We start from the raw sequence: 17,367 nt of genomic DNA, 5'->3' as shown, positions 1-17,367 counted from the left end.
AAATAAAATGTGATTCTCTCTCTCTCTCATGTCTTCAAGGCTCTGAACTAAACACGCTCTGCTCGGTTTTCCTGCAGACGATAAACATAATAACACTGAGATCAGAGGTGATGTGAAGCTCATTCTAGCTCATATATGAATACGATTTAGATTGTATTTCATTTGGCCTACAGGTCCAAAAAACCTTACACACAGCATTGTATATCCCTCTTCTTACTCTCTCCATCCCCCTCTCTCCCTCTCTCTTCCCGCTAACTGGCTGCATAGCTGTCATGCTAGGGTCAAGTTCATCATCTAGCCGTTATTCCTTGCTAGTTAGCCCGGGCTGGTTCCCATAGAGACGGCGTCCATCTTGTCCTGAGCAGTCAGAGCTAGAGCAGCTGGCCCTGTGAAGACGGGCTGTAATGAGATAGCTCTTTCCAGCCTGGTCGTGTCCTTTCCTCGCGGCTCTACACACACACACACACACACACACACACACACACACACACACACACACACACACACACACAGACTCCACGGCTCCACGTCTCAGGACCTAATTGGTTTTGGCTCTTCTGCCCTCTCCATAGAAGGGTACTGGAGAGCCTCGTGTAGGGTGGCCCCGACCAAGACCACAATGTCGTCAAAATATAGGAGCTGCCACTACTGCACTGTAGCTCAATAAATAACTTTTTGTTAGGGTAGGAAAAAATGAGTGGATATTGTTCTATTTCTCTGCCCGAGTTCTTTGTCCAGCGTCCTGTGCTTTTGTGGATGAGGATTAAAAAAAATACTGTTATACAGGACGCTAAGACTGAGACCCGCTACACTGTGAATTTCCAGTTTCAATGAACGTAGCACTACCATGAGGGTTGTAGTTGGATCAATACAGTCAATATCCTCACCAGTGTTCTAAAGTGGAAGTGCAGCAGTCCTTTGTGTATATTTTCTTTCCTTGCTAAAGCGGGGGATTCTCACTCCACACTGTCAGGGGACAGGGTAGTTAATAAATGATCATAAGAACACATCAATGCCATTCAACCACGCTCTACAGACAGACATACTGGAGCTGGGAACAATAGAGATGATTTTGGCTTGATGTTCAACACTGAAGACGGATGAAAGCTCTCTGCTTGTATCCCTATGACTCATTTGACAGACAACAATGAAGTGTAGAGAAGAAAAGAGGAGAGAAGAAAAAAAATACACGCTTCTAGCTCTCCGTCCATCCATTGGAGGTTTTGGGGAGATTTTCTGAAAAGTTCCATTATCTAAAAAAAAAAAAAGTATATATATTTTCTAAAAGGTTTTGCAGTTTTAGTTGAATGTATCCTGTCAAAGTTTTACCCCGGTGTGAAAGTGAAAGTACAGGCTGTAAGGTGTTTTTATTCCTTCCTTCCCACGCATGGAACTACAATTAAGGTTTCTCATAGACTGAAAAGGAGGGGACCTTGTAAATATTTTCAGGAATAAAAGCGAAGAGATGAACATTGACGGCGAAGAGTGGAGACCTTATCAAGCTTTTCATTAGACCGCCCGAGGATTCATGGAGGACAATGGAGGTGACCTGCGTAGTGGGAGGCACTATGTGTCATGTCACACCACTCTGGGCTCTGTTCTAACAAACCTAACAGAATGGTAAATCTAAGCGCAGGTGGGAGCGCTGTAGGTCCAGGGTTTGTGTCAGAAATATTTTAGCTATTTTCACCATCACAATTATCGGCGCACTTGCTGGCGTTGGCGCTAAAGGGATGTGTTTTGATGAATAAACAAGCGGGTGGGTGTGTCGAGGCGTGGCCTCTCACTGGCCAATCAGAACGTGCTTCATGGCAAAATATGTGGTTGCTTCAAGTTGTGTATTTTTGGTCTTTTATGGATCGCCTTGGAATCAACTCCAATTCCAATGTTAGTCAGTTATAGTTTATTAAATGGCTTACAGTAACTAAATAACACAATGTAGACCAGGTCCTTTTGACCAGGGCCTGTAGGTGCACTATATTGTGCCGTTTGGGACGTTGGCCTAGACTATCCTATTCATCAGAGCAGAAATGGTGGGACACACATGTCCTCGGAAGCTGCAGGGTTGCCAACGTACCTTATTTTCTTCACATGAGAGACTGATTGAAGACGTAAAGATGTCTTTTGATATCTGTCCTACAAAGTGTTCAAAGACTTGTTGTGGCTATTTTTCTACATTCACTTCAGCTGCTCATTGAAAACTGAATCACAATAGCCCGACAGCAACTGAAATGAGATTTTCTCGGGCCAATAACAGTCCCTAAATGTGTTACTTCACAGAGCGTTGTCACAATGACTTACAGTACTAGAGGGGATGTTGTTGGTAGGCAACCACAGAACACAACGTTTCTAGATAAGAGAGGCACTCAGTCTGAGTTGAGAGGATGAAAGAGACACTAGTCTGTTTGATATCTTGCTTGCATTCCGAGTCAATCCCTCCATGGTGATGACTGATGACTGATGACGGACCAGGGCGAAAAGGAGAGAGAAACAGAGAAGAGCAACACAACAGGGAAAACATCATCGACGTTGAGACAAATCTGAAGCATCATGTTTTTGGACTAAGAAAATAGGAAATATCCGCAGCATGCGTACACTTTTGAATAAAACCAAGCAAAGTCATTCAATGGCCTCTGGATAGAATCAAGCGATAACACAACGTCTGAAGTGGGCTGCATAATAAGTAGGTGCTCGACATGAGACAAACCATGCCTCCTGAACGACCCCCTATTCCCTAAGTGTGCACTACCCTATAGGGAATGCACCATATAGGGAACAGGGTACCATTTGGGACAGAACCAGAATGTCCTTTAGATGACTGTGGGCTGTAGGGTGTAGAGACTCAAGCTGAACAGAACAGGAGAACCGGTATCAGATGCAGTCCGCACGATGTAGCATGTGATTGCTGCTACAGGTACGGTTCCTTATTGTCTTCCTTCCCCTGGATCTGCAATGCACCACCATCTGGGTGTGCATGTGTTTCTGGGTGTGTGTATGAGAGTGAAAGCAAGAGAGATAGGTAAGGAGACGGGAGAAAAGGAGAGAAAAAAGAGACGGGGAGTGAGAGATAATGAGAAGATAAAGGAGAGCGGGAGAGGGGCAGAGAGAGGGAAGGGAGGAGAGGGAGGGATAGCGCTAGGAAGTGCGCGAGCAGGAAGGTGCTCTCTCCATCAGCATGAGTTTCTGTCGGAGTCAGAGAGCACATCGATAACACCTGAACACTGGAGGGAAGGAGGGATACACACACACACACACACTGGGGGTCAGTGGAGGGGTCATCCAAGTGTCCAATCTCATGCTGCTGAGAAAGGTTAGATCCTCTGCAGGGTTCTGTGAGGAAGGATCATTAATACATACACCGGCCAGTGTGTGTGTGTGTGTGTCTGCATGAGATATCTCCACGCCTGGTGTGTGTTTTCCCTAGATCGTTCTGAAACCTCACTACTGAATTAGGCTCTTCCTCTCGCTGGATTGATTTTCCGCCTGTGTCGGTAAGCAGGGGGATCGGGCCTATCGGATCAGCACAGCTCCTCTAAGTTGCATTTGATTGGTATGGATCCCTGGCCCCTGCTGCGGCCATGTCAAGGGCACTGTGGATGGTCCGACTCAATGCCCTCCTAACGGGTGCAGATGAGCTCCATACTAAACTACAGCAAGGAATAGAAGTGTGCTTCTACTGACGCACACTGACTTAAACTCTCTCGTCGTCCCGTCGCTCACACACACACACACACACACACACACACACACACACACACACCTAACTTTATCCAATAACATCCGTAACCTTGCTATGCCAGACATGATGTAGTATAAGAGGCTGTAGCTGAACAACACAAAACAACATACGTCTACAACATTATCTATATCGGTCGCCAGCAGAAAACACATTCACTCCTCTGGTATCATTACTATTAACCTCCTGTTCAACTCCAGAGGGGCAGAAATCGATACCAACATGCTGCTTCTCTGTGTAGTTAGCTTGAAAGCATCCCGTCGAGTAGCCCCGGGCCTGTTGAAGACGAGATACTAGATGTAAACAACATCAACAGCCCTACAGAAATTCATCTTGTGGCCTCTCGGCATTGAAAAACCAGCTGCAGTCAATAGGAAGAAGATTTACTGATCTCTAGTAAGTAGTCTGGTAAAGTGCAGTTTGTCAGGCCTTGCTCTCTGCTCCGTGGCCTTCGACATTCATCTCAGTCAAGTGGGCAGTGACATTTAGCTCTATTAAAGGAGGTTACTGTCTAAAATGGTGGTGAAGTACTATGTTAGCCGTGTGTTTAGTATTCATCAGGGCTAGAATGGCCATAGTAGGACTTGAACCTGAAACCTTGTGTTTATCGGCCCAATAGCTTATGGATTTCTATTTCTATGAAATCTATGGATTTCACATGACTGGGCATGGGCGCAGCCATGGGTAGGCTTGGGAGGGCATAGGCCCGCCCACTTGGGAGCCAGGGCCACATGCTGGGGAGCTGGCCCAGCGAATCAGAATTAGTTTTCCCCCACGAAAGGGCTTTATTAAAGAGAGAAATACTCCTCAGTGTCATTAGCTATCTGGGTAGCTGGCCAGATGAAGCTTGTTTACACATTGCCTGAGGTTGTGAGTCCGGTTGGACGTACTGGCATATTCTCTAAAACAACGTTGGAGGCGGCTTATGGTAGAGAAATTAACATTCCGTTCTCTGGCAACAGCTCTGTTGGACATTCCTGTAGTCAGCATGCCAATTGCACGCTCCCTCAAAACTTGAGACATCTGTGGCATTGTGTTTTGTGACAAAACTGCTCATTTTAGAGTGGCATTTTATTGTCCCCTGTACAAGGTGCACCTGTGTAATGATCATGCTGTTTAATCAGCTTCTTGACATGCCACACCTGTGAGGTGGATTGATTACCTTGGCAAAGGATAAATGCTTACTAACAGGGATGTAAACACATTAGTGCAGAACATTTGAGAGAAATAAGCTTTTTGTGCTTATGGAACATTTCAGGGATCTTTTATTTCAGCTCATGAAACATGGGATCAACACTTTACATGTTACGTTTATATTTTTCTTCAGTATGGCTATGGATGCTACAGTATTTACAATATTTCATTTGTATTCAATCCATGTGGATTTTGCTGAAGCCACTGGAGTGGTAAAGTTTTGTTCAGTGTCTGTGATTGGACGACAATGCCACTGTATGAATACAATTTTGACCTGATGCACTTACAGTCTTAAAACTGCCTCGTGGACGCAATTCATTTTGGATCGATCAACACAAATTATGCAAATCACGGGAGTTGAATGGAAACACAACAAATGAGCAGGCGGCGAGATGAATAAATAATACCATAACCAAAAGAAGCAGAAAATACATATTCAAATGAACTGTCTAATGTTATTTAGTGGGAGATGTACCGCCTACTTACAGTATGCTCTTCGGGGGCCGAGAGGAACAAAACAGTCAAATAAGCACACCACTCATAAAAACAAGTTTAAAGCATTACTGGAGTCTCAAGTCAAGCTCCAAGTTGTTTACCATCTGCAGCAAGCACAAAGTGGTGTAACTATGTTAGGAGAAGGGGATGGATACCCAATGGCACCTCTAGTTAAATAGCTCAACTACGTAATGTACAGTGCATTCGGAAAGTATTCAGACCCCTTAATTATTTTCCATATTTTCTTACGTTACAGCCTTATTGTAAAATTGATTCAATTAAATATTTTGCTCATCAACTTACACACAACACCCCATAATGACAAAGCAAAAAACATTTCATTTTATTATTCAGACCCTTTGCTATGAGACTTGAAATTGAGCTCAGATGCATCATGTTTCCATTGATAATCCTTGAGATGCTTCTACAACTTGATTGGAGTCCACCTGTGGTAAATTCAATTGATTTCTCATGATTTGGAAAGTCACACACCTGTCTATATAAAGTCCCACAGTTGACAGTGCATGTCAGAGCAAAAAACCAAGACATGAGGTCAAAAACTCCCACGTGGAGTTTGCCAAAATGCACCTAAAGGACTCTCAGACCATGATGAACACGATTCTCTGGTCTGATGAAACCAAGATTGAACACTTTTGACTGAATGCCAAGCGTTACGTCTGGAGGAAACCTGGCACCATCCCTACGGTGAAGCATGGCGGTGGCAGCGTCATACTGTGGGGATGTTTTTCAGCGGCAAGGATTGAGAGATTAACAGCAAAGTACAGAGAGATCCTTGATGAAAACCTGCTCCAGGGCGCTCAGGACCTCAGACTGAGGCGAAGGTTCACCTTTCAACAGGACAATGACCCTAAGCACACAGCCAAGGCAAAGCAGGAGTGGCTTCAGGACAAGTCTCTGAAGGTCCTTGAGTGGCACAGCCAGAGCCCGGACTTAAATCCGATCTAACATCTCTGGAGAGACCAAAAAAAAAACTGTGTAGCAACGCTCCACATCCAACCTGACAGAGCTTGAGAGGATCTGCAGAGAAGAACGGGAGAAACTCCCCAAATACAGGTGTTCCAAGCTTGTAGCGTCATACCCAAGAACACTTAAAGCTGTAATTGCTGCCAAAGGTACTTCAGCAAAAATGTCTAAACCAGGTTTTTCTTTGTCATTATGGGGTATTGTGATGCCATTATGGGGTATTGTGATGTCATTATGGGGTATTGTGATGCCATTATGGGGTATTGTGATGTCATTATGGGGTAATGTGATGTCATTATGGGGTATTGTGTGTAGATTGATGCGGGGGGGAAAAAACAATTGAATCCATTTCAGAATAAGGCTGTAACGTAACAAACTGTGGAAAAAGTCAAGCGGCCTGAATACTTTCCGAATGCCCTGTATAGAATATTATGCACACATAATAAGGCACAAAATAGATTAATGTAGCATGGCCATTAGCAGGAAAAGGAAGCAGGATAAGTTAAGATAATTAGCAGAGAAATATGAAGAGAGTATTAGTAGTATGAACTATTTCAGTGAGAGCCAGTAAAGGGAAGTATCACTGAGGAGGAATAGCATGGGTAACCCTACGCACTCTGTGGGAGGACTGCTCTCAGAGAGGATGGATCATGGCTCATGGAGGACACTAGGGGGGGAAAAAAACGGGGCAAAACGTCAATCATTTCACTAACTACTTCATGAACTGCCCTGTAGTCAAAGCTTAATGAATGTTCAAGATGTCCTCTGATAAGGAGTGGGGAGAGAGCAAAAGGAGGCAAAAGGAGGTGGCTTTTGATGAGGGAGTGGTGTGTGACTTGAAGTTGATGCTGATGTTGTGGATATGGCTGAGAAGAGAGTGTGTGTGTGTGTGTGTGTGTGTGTGTGTGTGTGTGTGTGTGTGTGTGTGTGTGCGTGCGTGTCTGCGTGTGTGTCTGCGTGCGTGTCTGCACGCGTGCGCCCATGCTCTACTTACCATTAAAGTTGACAGCTCTGATATGGCTGAGTAGTTCCTTGCCATCGATGTTGGCCATCTTTGGGCACAGGCCTGGGTATCCATAGCAGAGTTCCCGGTGCATCCGGTGCAGGGCATGGGCCATAGCATACACGGCATCCATCACAAACTGCACCTTCCCCTCCTGCTCGTAGCTCGAGTCCCGACCAACCTTCTCCAGACCTGGGAGAGAGGAGAGAGACAGATGGACAGTTAGCTACACTGTGGGTAGAAACATCCAAGTGTCTATTTGGCAAAGATGCTAAATGTATAACATTACATTATAATAGCATTTTCGTGAGAAAAAAAAACACTGACCTTGGTCACACTGCTTTCACACAAACACAAACATCTGTCACATGTTGTTTTATTCAGTTGAGCGCACACACAGTGACACACACACACACTGACACACGCGAGCACACACGCGCACACACACACGGAAAACTCGCTTTCTTTCTGATGCAGTTGAATATGTGCTTATGTAACTGATAGCATCATTAGCATAATTAGCTCATAAAGAGGCGAAAAGCACAAACTCCTTGATGCATAAACATGAACATCTCTAATTTATTAGGATGCCTTTCCACCATTTTCATCAACGTTATTAAAGTGGAACTGCAAAAGAAAATGGAAAAAAAGGGTGGATTATCAGAAGCAACTAATTTTTATTGAATTCTTTCAGCTTTTAACTCAGCATTTTACGCAGTACAAGCCCTCGGGCAAAAAAAGCAAAACATTTGTAAATAAAAAACTTGCCCGGGCTAGGTGAATTAACAAGAGTCTTCAATCAATACGCGTGTCTGTGTGGAATTAATAGGCTCAGGAGAAGGAAATCCATTTCAGTTTTATAACGGCTTCCACACAGCAGGCAAGTCTCACGTGAAGGCATTAGCAGGAGCAGGACACACACAAAACACACACACACACACACACACACACCTGGTTATTCCCTATGAAGGATACGGTCCAAATTACAGTAACAGGGGATGGAGGCTGACTTCACAAGAGACCAAACAACTAAGAAGGACATTGTGGGCCCACTGGAGCCATCATAGAAGTCAGTCCCAATAGTTAAAAGCCACTCAAATCGACAGGACTCAAATCCGAAGTCCTGCTTCCCCCACGGTCCGGAGCCATCCACTCCACTCCTAGGTAATCCCACCAGGTATAGGCACTGACTGTAGAGGAACTGACTCAGTTTATCCCAAATAGGATCTGTGAGCTTATCCTATCGGAAAGAGCTCCCAGTGCCTTAGAGCTTATAACCTGAATAAAGAAGTCCTCTGACATAACCCAAGCCAGTAAAGAAACACTGGGGACAGGCGCTGAGCCATCAGACTCAATCTGAATTCCATCCTGGCTTTGGCTTGACACGCTGGAGCGATAGCTACTGTATCGCTACTAAGCCCCAGACACACTGTCCCGCTGGTATAACGGATTTTGGAGCCAGGCGCAGGAATACACAATAGGGGTTTTTAATACACCCAAAACAAACATGTGTACAAAAACACTGGGCTGTTCCCAAACAAAGGAGCGAGGGTAAACCTCGTTGAACGACACGGGACGATACGCAGGATAACAGCTGCACCAACGTATAGGTACTCACACCACCAACGGACATGGGAACAATAACCGACAAAGAGAGAGGGAACAGAGGGCACATATACAGTTGAAGTCGGAAGTTGGATGTCTACATACACCTTAGCCAAATGGATTTTAACTCAGTTTTCTACACAATTCCTGACATTTAATCCGAGTAGAAACTCCTTGTCTTCGGTCTGTTAGGATCACCACTTTATTCTAAGAATGTGAAACGTCAGAATAATAGTAGAGAAGGATTTATTTCAGGTTTTATTTCATCACATTCTTCACATTCCCAGTGGGTTAGAAGTGTACATAAACTCAATTAGTATTTGGTAGCATTGCCTTTAAATTGTTTAACTAGGGTCAAACGTTTCGGGTAGCCTTCCACATCCTTCCCACAATAAGTTGGGTGAATTTTGGCCTATTCCTCCTGACAGAGCTGGTTTAACTGAGTCAGGTTTGTAGGCCTCCTTGCTCGCACACGTTTTTTCAGTTCTGCCCATAAATCTTCTATGGGATTGAGGTCAGGGCTTTGTGATGGCCACTCTAGTACCTTGACTTTGTTGTCCTTAAGCCATTTGTCACAACTTTGGAGGTATGCTTAGGGATAATGTCCATTTGGAAGATCAATTTGCCACCAAGCTTTAACTTCTTGAGATGTTGCTTCAATATATCCACATAATTTTCCTACCTCATGAGGTGGAGGGACTAGTGAAGTGCACTAGTCCCTCCTGCAGCAAAGCACCCCCACAACATGATGCTGCCACCCCCACAACATGATGCTGCCACCCCCGTGCTTCATTGTTGGGATGGTGTTCTTCGGCTTGCAAGCCTCCCCCTTTTTCCTCCAAACATAACAATGGTCATTACGGCAAAAAGGTTATATTTTTGTTTCATCAGACCAGAAGACATTTCTCCAAAAAGTAAGATTTTTGTCCCCATGTGCAGTTGCAAACAGTAGCCTGGCTTTTCTATGGCGGTTTTGGAGCAGTGGCTTCTTCCTTGCTTAGCGGCCTTTCAGGTATCTTTACAATGTCCTTTGCTGTTGTTCTGGGATTGATTTGCACTTTTCGCCACAAAAGTACGTTCATCTCTAGGAGACAGAACGCGTCTCCTTCCTGAGCGGTATAATGGCTGTGTGGTCCCATGGTGTTCATACTTGTGTACTATTGTTTGTACAGATGAATGTGGTACCGTCAGGTGTTTGGAAATTGCTCCCAAGAATGAACCAGGCTTGTGGAGGTCTACAATTGTTTTTCTGAGGTCTTGGCTGATTTCTTTTGATTTTTCCATGATGTCAAGCAAAGAGGCACTGGGTTTGAAGGTAGGCTTTGAAATACATCCACAGGTACAGCTACAATTGACTCAAATGATGTCAATTAGCCTATTAGAAGCTTCTAAAGCCATGACATCATTTTCTGGAATCTTCCAAGCTGTTTAAAGGCACAGTCAACTTAGTGTATGTAAACTTTTGACCCACTGGAAATGTTATACAGTGAATTATAAGTGAAATAATCTGTCTGTAAACAGTTTTCGGAAGAATTACTTGTGTCATGCACAAAGTAGATGTCCTAACCAACTTGCCAAAACTATAGTTTGTTAACAAGATTTTTGTGGAGTGTTTGAAAAACGAGTTTTAATGACTCCAACCTAAGTGTATGTAAACTTCTGACTTCAACTGTATAACATACTAATCAGGGGAAATGGGAACCAGGTGTGTGCAATCAGACAAGACAGTCCTGGGGTTGATGATAATGAATCCCGTTCAGTGAAGCCTAGAAAGCCGGTGAGGTAAACCTCCTGAACTGGTGAACAGAATGAGCATCAGTACCAGGGGGATCTGTGACACACACACACACACACACACACACACACACACACACACACACACACACACACACACACACACACACACACACACACACACACACACAGCAGGCTTACGGTCCAGCCAACCATATAGCCAATCACCCTGTTGAGCTGCTCAAAAGGAAAATGGCATCCATCTCATCTCAGTCCCCAGAGAAGACTACACAGGGTGCATCCTATTCCCTATATAATGTACCCATAAAGTAGTGCACTATATAGGGAATAGGGTGCCATTTCTGGCGCAGGCATGGAGGACTAGATACCCTCTGCATTCCCTCTACTGACTTACAGGGGAGGGTTGGTGGAGCTACTGCCGTTACAGAAAACAATGCTGTTACATTTCCTTCGATTGCATCATTACAGTTGAATCCCCCCTAGCTGACTGGCTGGCAAGGTGAGGTACAGCAGTTGTCATGTCTACTGTCTGTCTGTCCCTGTCTGTCCCTGTCTGACACACAGGAGATCCAACCCTGGGTCGGCAGGTAGCCTACTGGTTAAAGCGTTGGGCCCGTAACCGAAAGATTGCTGGATCGAATCCCTGCGCTGACAAAGTAAAAATCTGCCGTTAACCCACTGTTCCCCGGTAGGCTGTCAATGTAAATAAGAATTTGTTCTTAACTGTCTTGCCTAGTGACACACTGTCGCTCACACATACTGCAGCCATTCCATCACTGTCAGCTCAGACAATGCCAGCCCTGCTAAATTTAATTTGCCCGTTCTGCTATGCTTTAATAATCTGGAAGAACACAGGCGGAAGGCAGGGAGAATTTACATAGCTCATTGTGACTGTGTAATAATAAGCCTGGCTGTAGAGGCAGATATTTGTTCTCTTACAAACTAGCACACACACACACACACAAAGAAATGTACACACATAAACCGCATGCTAGCAGTTACCATAGACTTCCAGGCATTGTGCTAAGGCTAGTGGGTTGAGTGGGTTGACGCATCACTTGAGTGGGTTGAGTCACTGACGTGATCTTCCTGTATGGGTTGCCCCCCCCCCCCCCCCCCCCCAAAGTGGGTGGGCTTATATCCTGCCTGTTTGGCCCTGTCCGGGGGTATCGTCGGTATCTTTCTCTCTCTATCTTTCTCTCTTTTTTCTTTCTTTCTTTCTTTCTTTCTTTCTTTCTTTCTTTCTTTCTTTCTTTCTTTCTCTCTCTCTCTCTCTCTCTCTCTCTCTCTCAGAGGACCTGAGCCCTAGGACCATGCCTCAGGACTACCTGGCCTGATGATTCATTGCTGTCCCCAGTCCACCTGGCCGTACTGCTGCTCCAGTTTCAACTGTTCTGCCTGCGGCTATGGAGCCCTGACCTGTTCAGCGGACGTGCTACGAGTCCCAGACCTGCTGTTTGCAACTCTCTAGAGACAGCAGGAGTGGTAGAGATACTCTGAATGATCAGCTATGAAAAGCCAATGGACATTTACTCCTGAGGTGCTGACTTGCTGCACCCTCGACAACCACTGTGATTATTATTATTTGACCATGCTGGTCATCTATGAACATTTGAACATCTTGGCCATGTTGTGTTATAATCCCCACCCGGCACAGCCAGAAGAGGACTGGCCACCCCTCATAGCCTGGTTCCACTCTAGGTTTCTTCCTAGGTTCTGATAGGTTTTTCCTAGGTTCTGGCCTTTCTATGGAGTTTTTCCTAGCCACTGTGCTTCTACACCTGCATTGCTTGTTGTTTGGGGTTTTAGGCTGGGTTTCTTTACAGCCCTGTGACATCAGCTGATGTAAGAAGGGCTTTATAAATAAATCTGATTGATATAAATACGTTTGATTGAGTTACCAAATGTGCTAACACTAGTTAGACACTTCCTTCAAACTACAGGCAGAGACTTAACAATGGCTGACTCTCATTGCCAAAATTAAGTATACGTTTAACTCTGCAAAGCCGTGGCTATCCCACCACCCAGCAGGGTCTCATACCTGCAGTGCTCTGAGATGAGGGTTCATTTAGAAAAGACACATCCAAACAATCTACCTGGTCTGTCATCAGCAACCAATCAAATGTGACGTCTTTATAAGTGAAGCAGCTCAACCAATGCAACGCTGTCACCAGCACTCTTCACTGCCAAAGCAACCATCAGGACCACAAAGCAAACGGTACAGGACAGGTTTGACTTACGTCAGGGCCCAAATTCATAAAATAGACTTCTCAGAGTAGGAGTGCTGATCTAGGATCAGTGCCGCCTTTTACATCATAATGAATATGATTACATGGACAGGGAGGATGTTATCCTAGATCAGCAGGACTCTTACTCTGAGACGCTTCGCCTTCCAGGTCTCAGAGAAGGAGATTACATGTTACCTCACCTTTATTAACATCATGCATTGAAAAACACCAATCCCCCACACACATAAATATCAGGACATAAACAACCCCCCCCCCCCCCCCCACACACAAATATATCAGGACATAAACAACCCCCACACACACAAATATCAGGACATAAACAACCCCCCCCACACACACAAATATCAGGACATAAACAACCCCCACACACACACACATATCAGGACATAAACAACCCCCACACACACAAATATCAGGACATAAAGAACTCCCACACACACAAATATCAGGACATAAACAACCCCCCCCACACACAAATATCAGGACATAAACAACCCCCACACACACAAATATCAGGACATAAACGTGTGGACATCTATAAGTACCTAGGTGTCTGGCTAGACTCTAAACTCTCCTTCCAGACCCATATCAAACATCTCCAATCGAAAATCAAATCAAGAGTCGGCTTTCTATTCCGCAACAAAGCCTCCTTCACTCACGCCGCCAAACTTACCCTAGTAAAACTGACTATCCTACCGATCCTCGACTTCGGCGATGTCATCTACAAAATTGCTTCCAACACTCTACTCAGCAAACTGGATGCAGTTTATCACAGTGCCATCCGTTTTGTCACTAAAGCACCTTATACCACCCACCACTGCGACTTGTATGCTCTAATCGGCTGGCCCTCGCTACATATTCGTCGCCAGACCCACTGGCTCCAGCTCATCTACAAGTCCATGCTAGGTAAAGCTCCGCCTTATCTCAGTTCACTGGTTACGATGGCAACACCCATCCGTAGCACGCGCTCCAGCAGGTGTATCTCACTGATCATCCCTAAAGCCAACACCTCATTTGGCCGCCTTTCGTTCCAGTTCTCTGCTGCCTGTGATTGGAACGAATTGCAAAAATCACTGAAGTTGGAGACTTTTATCTCCCTCACCAACTTCAAACATCTGCTATCTGAGCAGCTAACCGATCGCTGCAGCTGTACATAGTCTATTGGTAAATAGCCCACCCATTTTCACCTACCTCATCCCCATACTGTTTTTATTTATTTATTTTTCTGCTCTTTTGCACACCAATATCTCTACCTTTACATAACCATCTGATCATTTATCACTCCAGTGTTAATCTGCATAATTGTAATTATTTGCCTACCTTCTCATGCCTTTTGCACACAATGTATATATAGACTCCCCTTTTTTCTACTGTGTTATTGACTTGTTAATTGTTTACTCCATGTGTAACTCTGTGTTGTCTGTTCACACTGCTATGCCTTATCTTGGCCAGGTCGCAGTTGCAAATGAGAACTTGTTCTCAACTAGCCTACCTGGTTAAATAAAGGTGAAATAAAAAAAAATAAAAAAATAAAAATAAACAACCCCCACACACAAATATCAGGACATAAACAACCCCCCCACACACAAATATCAGGACATAAACAACCCACACACAAAAATCAGGACATATATCACCCACACACACACACAAATATCAGGACATAAACAACACACACACATATTAGGACATAAATAACCCACACACACAGCAGGACATGAATAACCCCCACACACATATATCAGGACATAAACAACCCACACACACACATATCAGGACATAAATCACCCAAACACACACGTCAGGACATAAATAACCCCCCCACACACACATATCAGGACATATACCACCCACACACATATAAAAAACACTGCATGTTTTTAAAAGAGAGGCAGAGATCTAAAAGTCTGAGTGGTTTGACAGGCCGATGCTAGCATGGTAATAGGCTAAGTGCTGTGATTTATCTGTAGGGAACAATATGGCACCTTAAGCAGTGATTGATGGTAACACGGCTGACAGAGGACTTAATGATTCAAACAAGCTTCTCAATTAAACATCAATTAGGATTGCAAATGCAATCCCCCCGTCTCTCTCTCTCTGACATCTCTCTCTCTCTGTCTCCCCCTCTCCCTCTCTCTCTCTGTCTCTCTCTCTCTCTCTCTCTGACATCTCTCTCTCTCTGTCTCCCTCTCTCTCTCTCTGTCTCTCTCTCTGTCTCCCTCTCGCTCTCTCTCTCTCTCTCTGTCTCTCTCTTGCTCTCTCTCTCTGTCTCTCTCTCTCTATCTCTCTCTCTGACAACTCCCTCTCTCTCTCTCTCTGACAACTCTCTCTCTCTCTCTGTCTCCCTCTGTCTCGCTCTCTGACAACTCTCTCTCTGTCTCTCTCTCTCTGACATCTCTCTCTCTGTCTCCCTCTCTCTCTCTCTCTCTGACAACTCTCTCTCTGTCTCTCTCTCTCTCTCTCTGACATCTCTCTTTCTCTCTGTCTCCCTCTCAACACTCTCTCTCTCTCTCTGTCTCTCTCTCTCTCTCTCTGACATCTCTCTCTCTCTGTCTCCCTCTCTCTCTCTGTCTCTCTCTGTCTCCCTCTCTCTCTCTCTCTCTCTCTCTGACAACTCTCTCTCTGTCTCTCTGTCTCTGTCTCTCTCTCTCTCTCTCTCTCTCTCTCTCTCTCTCTCTCTGACATCTCTCTCTGTCTGTCTCCCCCTCTCTCTCTTTTGGCTGATTGCTAACCAAAAGGTTGACAACAAGCTTGCTAAATGTTTTTCTAGTGTTGTCTCGTTAGAAGAGGTGAAGAAGAAGAATGTGGCTTACTTCATTGATGGTAATCTCCTCATGCGTAAATGGAAATCCCATGTTGACGCGGGTGGAGATTGGAATGCTGTTTACCAAATAGTGATTCCTACAGCCTTTCGACAAAATGTGTTATCCCTTGCTCATGATCACCAGTGGTCTGGTCATTTAGGAATTACAAAGACGTATGATCGGATCCTTCGACATTTCTTTTGGCCAGGTTTAAAACAAGATGTGGCTCAGTTCTGTCGGACATGCCACACCTGTCAGATAACAGGAAAACCAAATCAGGTTATTCCTCCTGCTCCTCTTTGTCCTATACCTGTCATAGGTGAACCATTTGAGCATGTGGTGGTTGATTGTGTCGGACCGTTACCGAAGACAAAATCGGGTAACCAGTTTTTGTTAACGATAATGTGTATGGCTACAAGATACCCCGAGGCTATTCCTCTGAGAAGGATTACAGCTCCGATAGTGAGTAAAGCCTTAATAAAATTCTTCACGACATTCGGGTTACCTAAGGTGGTACAAAGCGATCAAGGTACCAATTTCCTATCCAAGCTCTTCAAGCAGGTGTTGAAATCCTTATCAATTACGCACCGTGTATCAAGCGCCTATCACCCAGAGTCTCAGGGTGCGCTTGAAAGATGGCATCAGACACTGAAGTCTATGCTACGTAAATATTGTTTGGAATCTGAGAAAGATTGGGATGAGGGAGTTCCTCTAGTTTTGTTTGCGGCTCGTGAAACTGTGCAGGAGTCCCTAGGTTTCAGCCCGGCTGAACTAGTGTTTGGTCACACAGTAAGAGGACCAATGAAAGTCCTTAAAGAACAGTTCTTGTCCCAAGAGTTGTGTACCAGAGATGAGAATGTGTTGGACTATGTTAGTCGCTTTCGTGAGCGCCTACACCAAGCTTGTGCTCTTGCAAAGGAAGCTCTGTCTTCCTCACAGAGGAGCATGAAAAGACACTATGATAAAGAGGCTGTTTCTCGTCCACTACAGCCAGGTGACCAAGTACTGGTGTTATTACCTTTTCCAGGATCTTCACTGTCAGCTCGTTTCTCTGGTCCTTATTTAATTGAAAAGAAAATAAGTGAAACTGACTATGTGCTTCAAACTCCTGATAGAAAACGCCAATCTCGTGTGTGTCACATTAACATGTTGAAAGCATACCACACCCGACCCATCACACAGTTAGATAGTTCAAAAACAGAGGAAGGTACTGCTGTCTCCTCTGCTACTACTGCGATGATAGCGGACTGTCATATTGATGATGTTGATGGCTTGGAGTTGCGCAATACTCAACAGCAGTGTGTTAGATTGCCCAACTCAGAAATGCTGCTGTCTATCCAGTCAGGTCTGGTTCATTTAACGGATGGACAGGCTAATGATATTGTGAGGCTACTACACAGTTTTCCATGTCTCTTTAATGACGTTCCTACTCGCACAAATGTGTTGGAACATGACATTAATGTTGGAAATGCTACACCTATCAAGCAACACCCATATCGTATCAACGCTTCCAAGAGGAAGATAATGAGGGATGAGGTGAGA

The 17,367-nt window shown here is 44.7% G+C and overlaps 1 protein-coding gene across 2 annotated transcripts in view; it reads right to left on the bottom strand.

Annotated features, from left to right (window-relative positions):
* The window catches only part of LOC139393098 (metabotropic glutamate receptor 8-like), a 235,002-nt gene that overhangs the window by 36,962 nt on the left and 180,673 nt on the right, over positions 1 to 17,367 (bottom strand). For both annotated transcript variants that reach the window (XM_071141447.1, XM_071141448.1), the window contains exon 7: positions 7,404 to 7,604. In XM_071141447.1, coding sequence (XP_070997548.1) covers positions 7,404 to 7,604 — 201 coding nt within the window. The remainder of the gene's footprint in view (positions 1 to 7,403; positions 7,605 to 17,367) is intronic.

Source organism: Oncorhynchus clarkii, chromosome 33 (genome assembly GCF_045791955.1).
Source record: "Oncorhynchus clarkii lewisi isolate Uvic-CL-2024 chromosome 33, UVic_Ocla_1.0, whole genome shotgun sequence".
NCBI lineage: Eukaryota > Metazoa > Chordata > Actinopteri > Salmoniformes > Salmonidae > Oncorhynchus > Oncorhynchus clarkii.
This window is presented reverse-complemented; position numbering and strand designations above follow the sequence as displayed.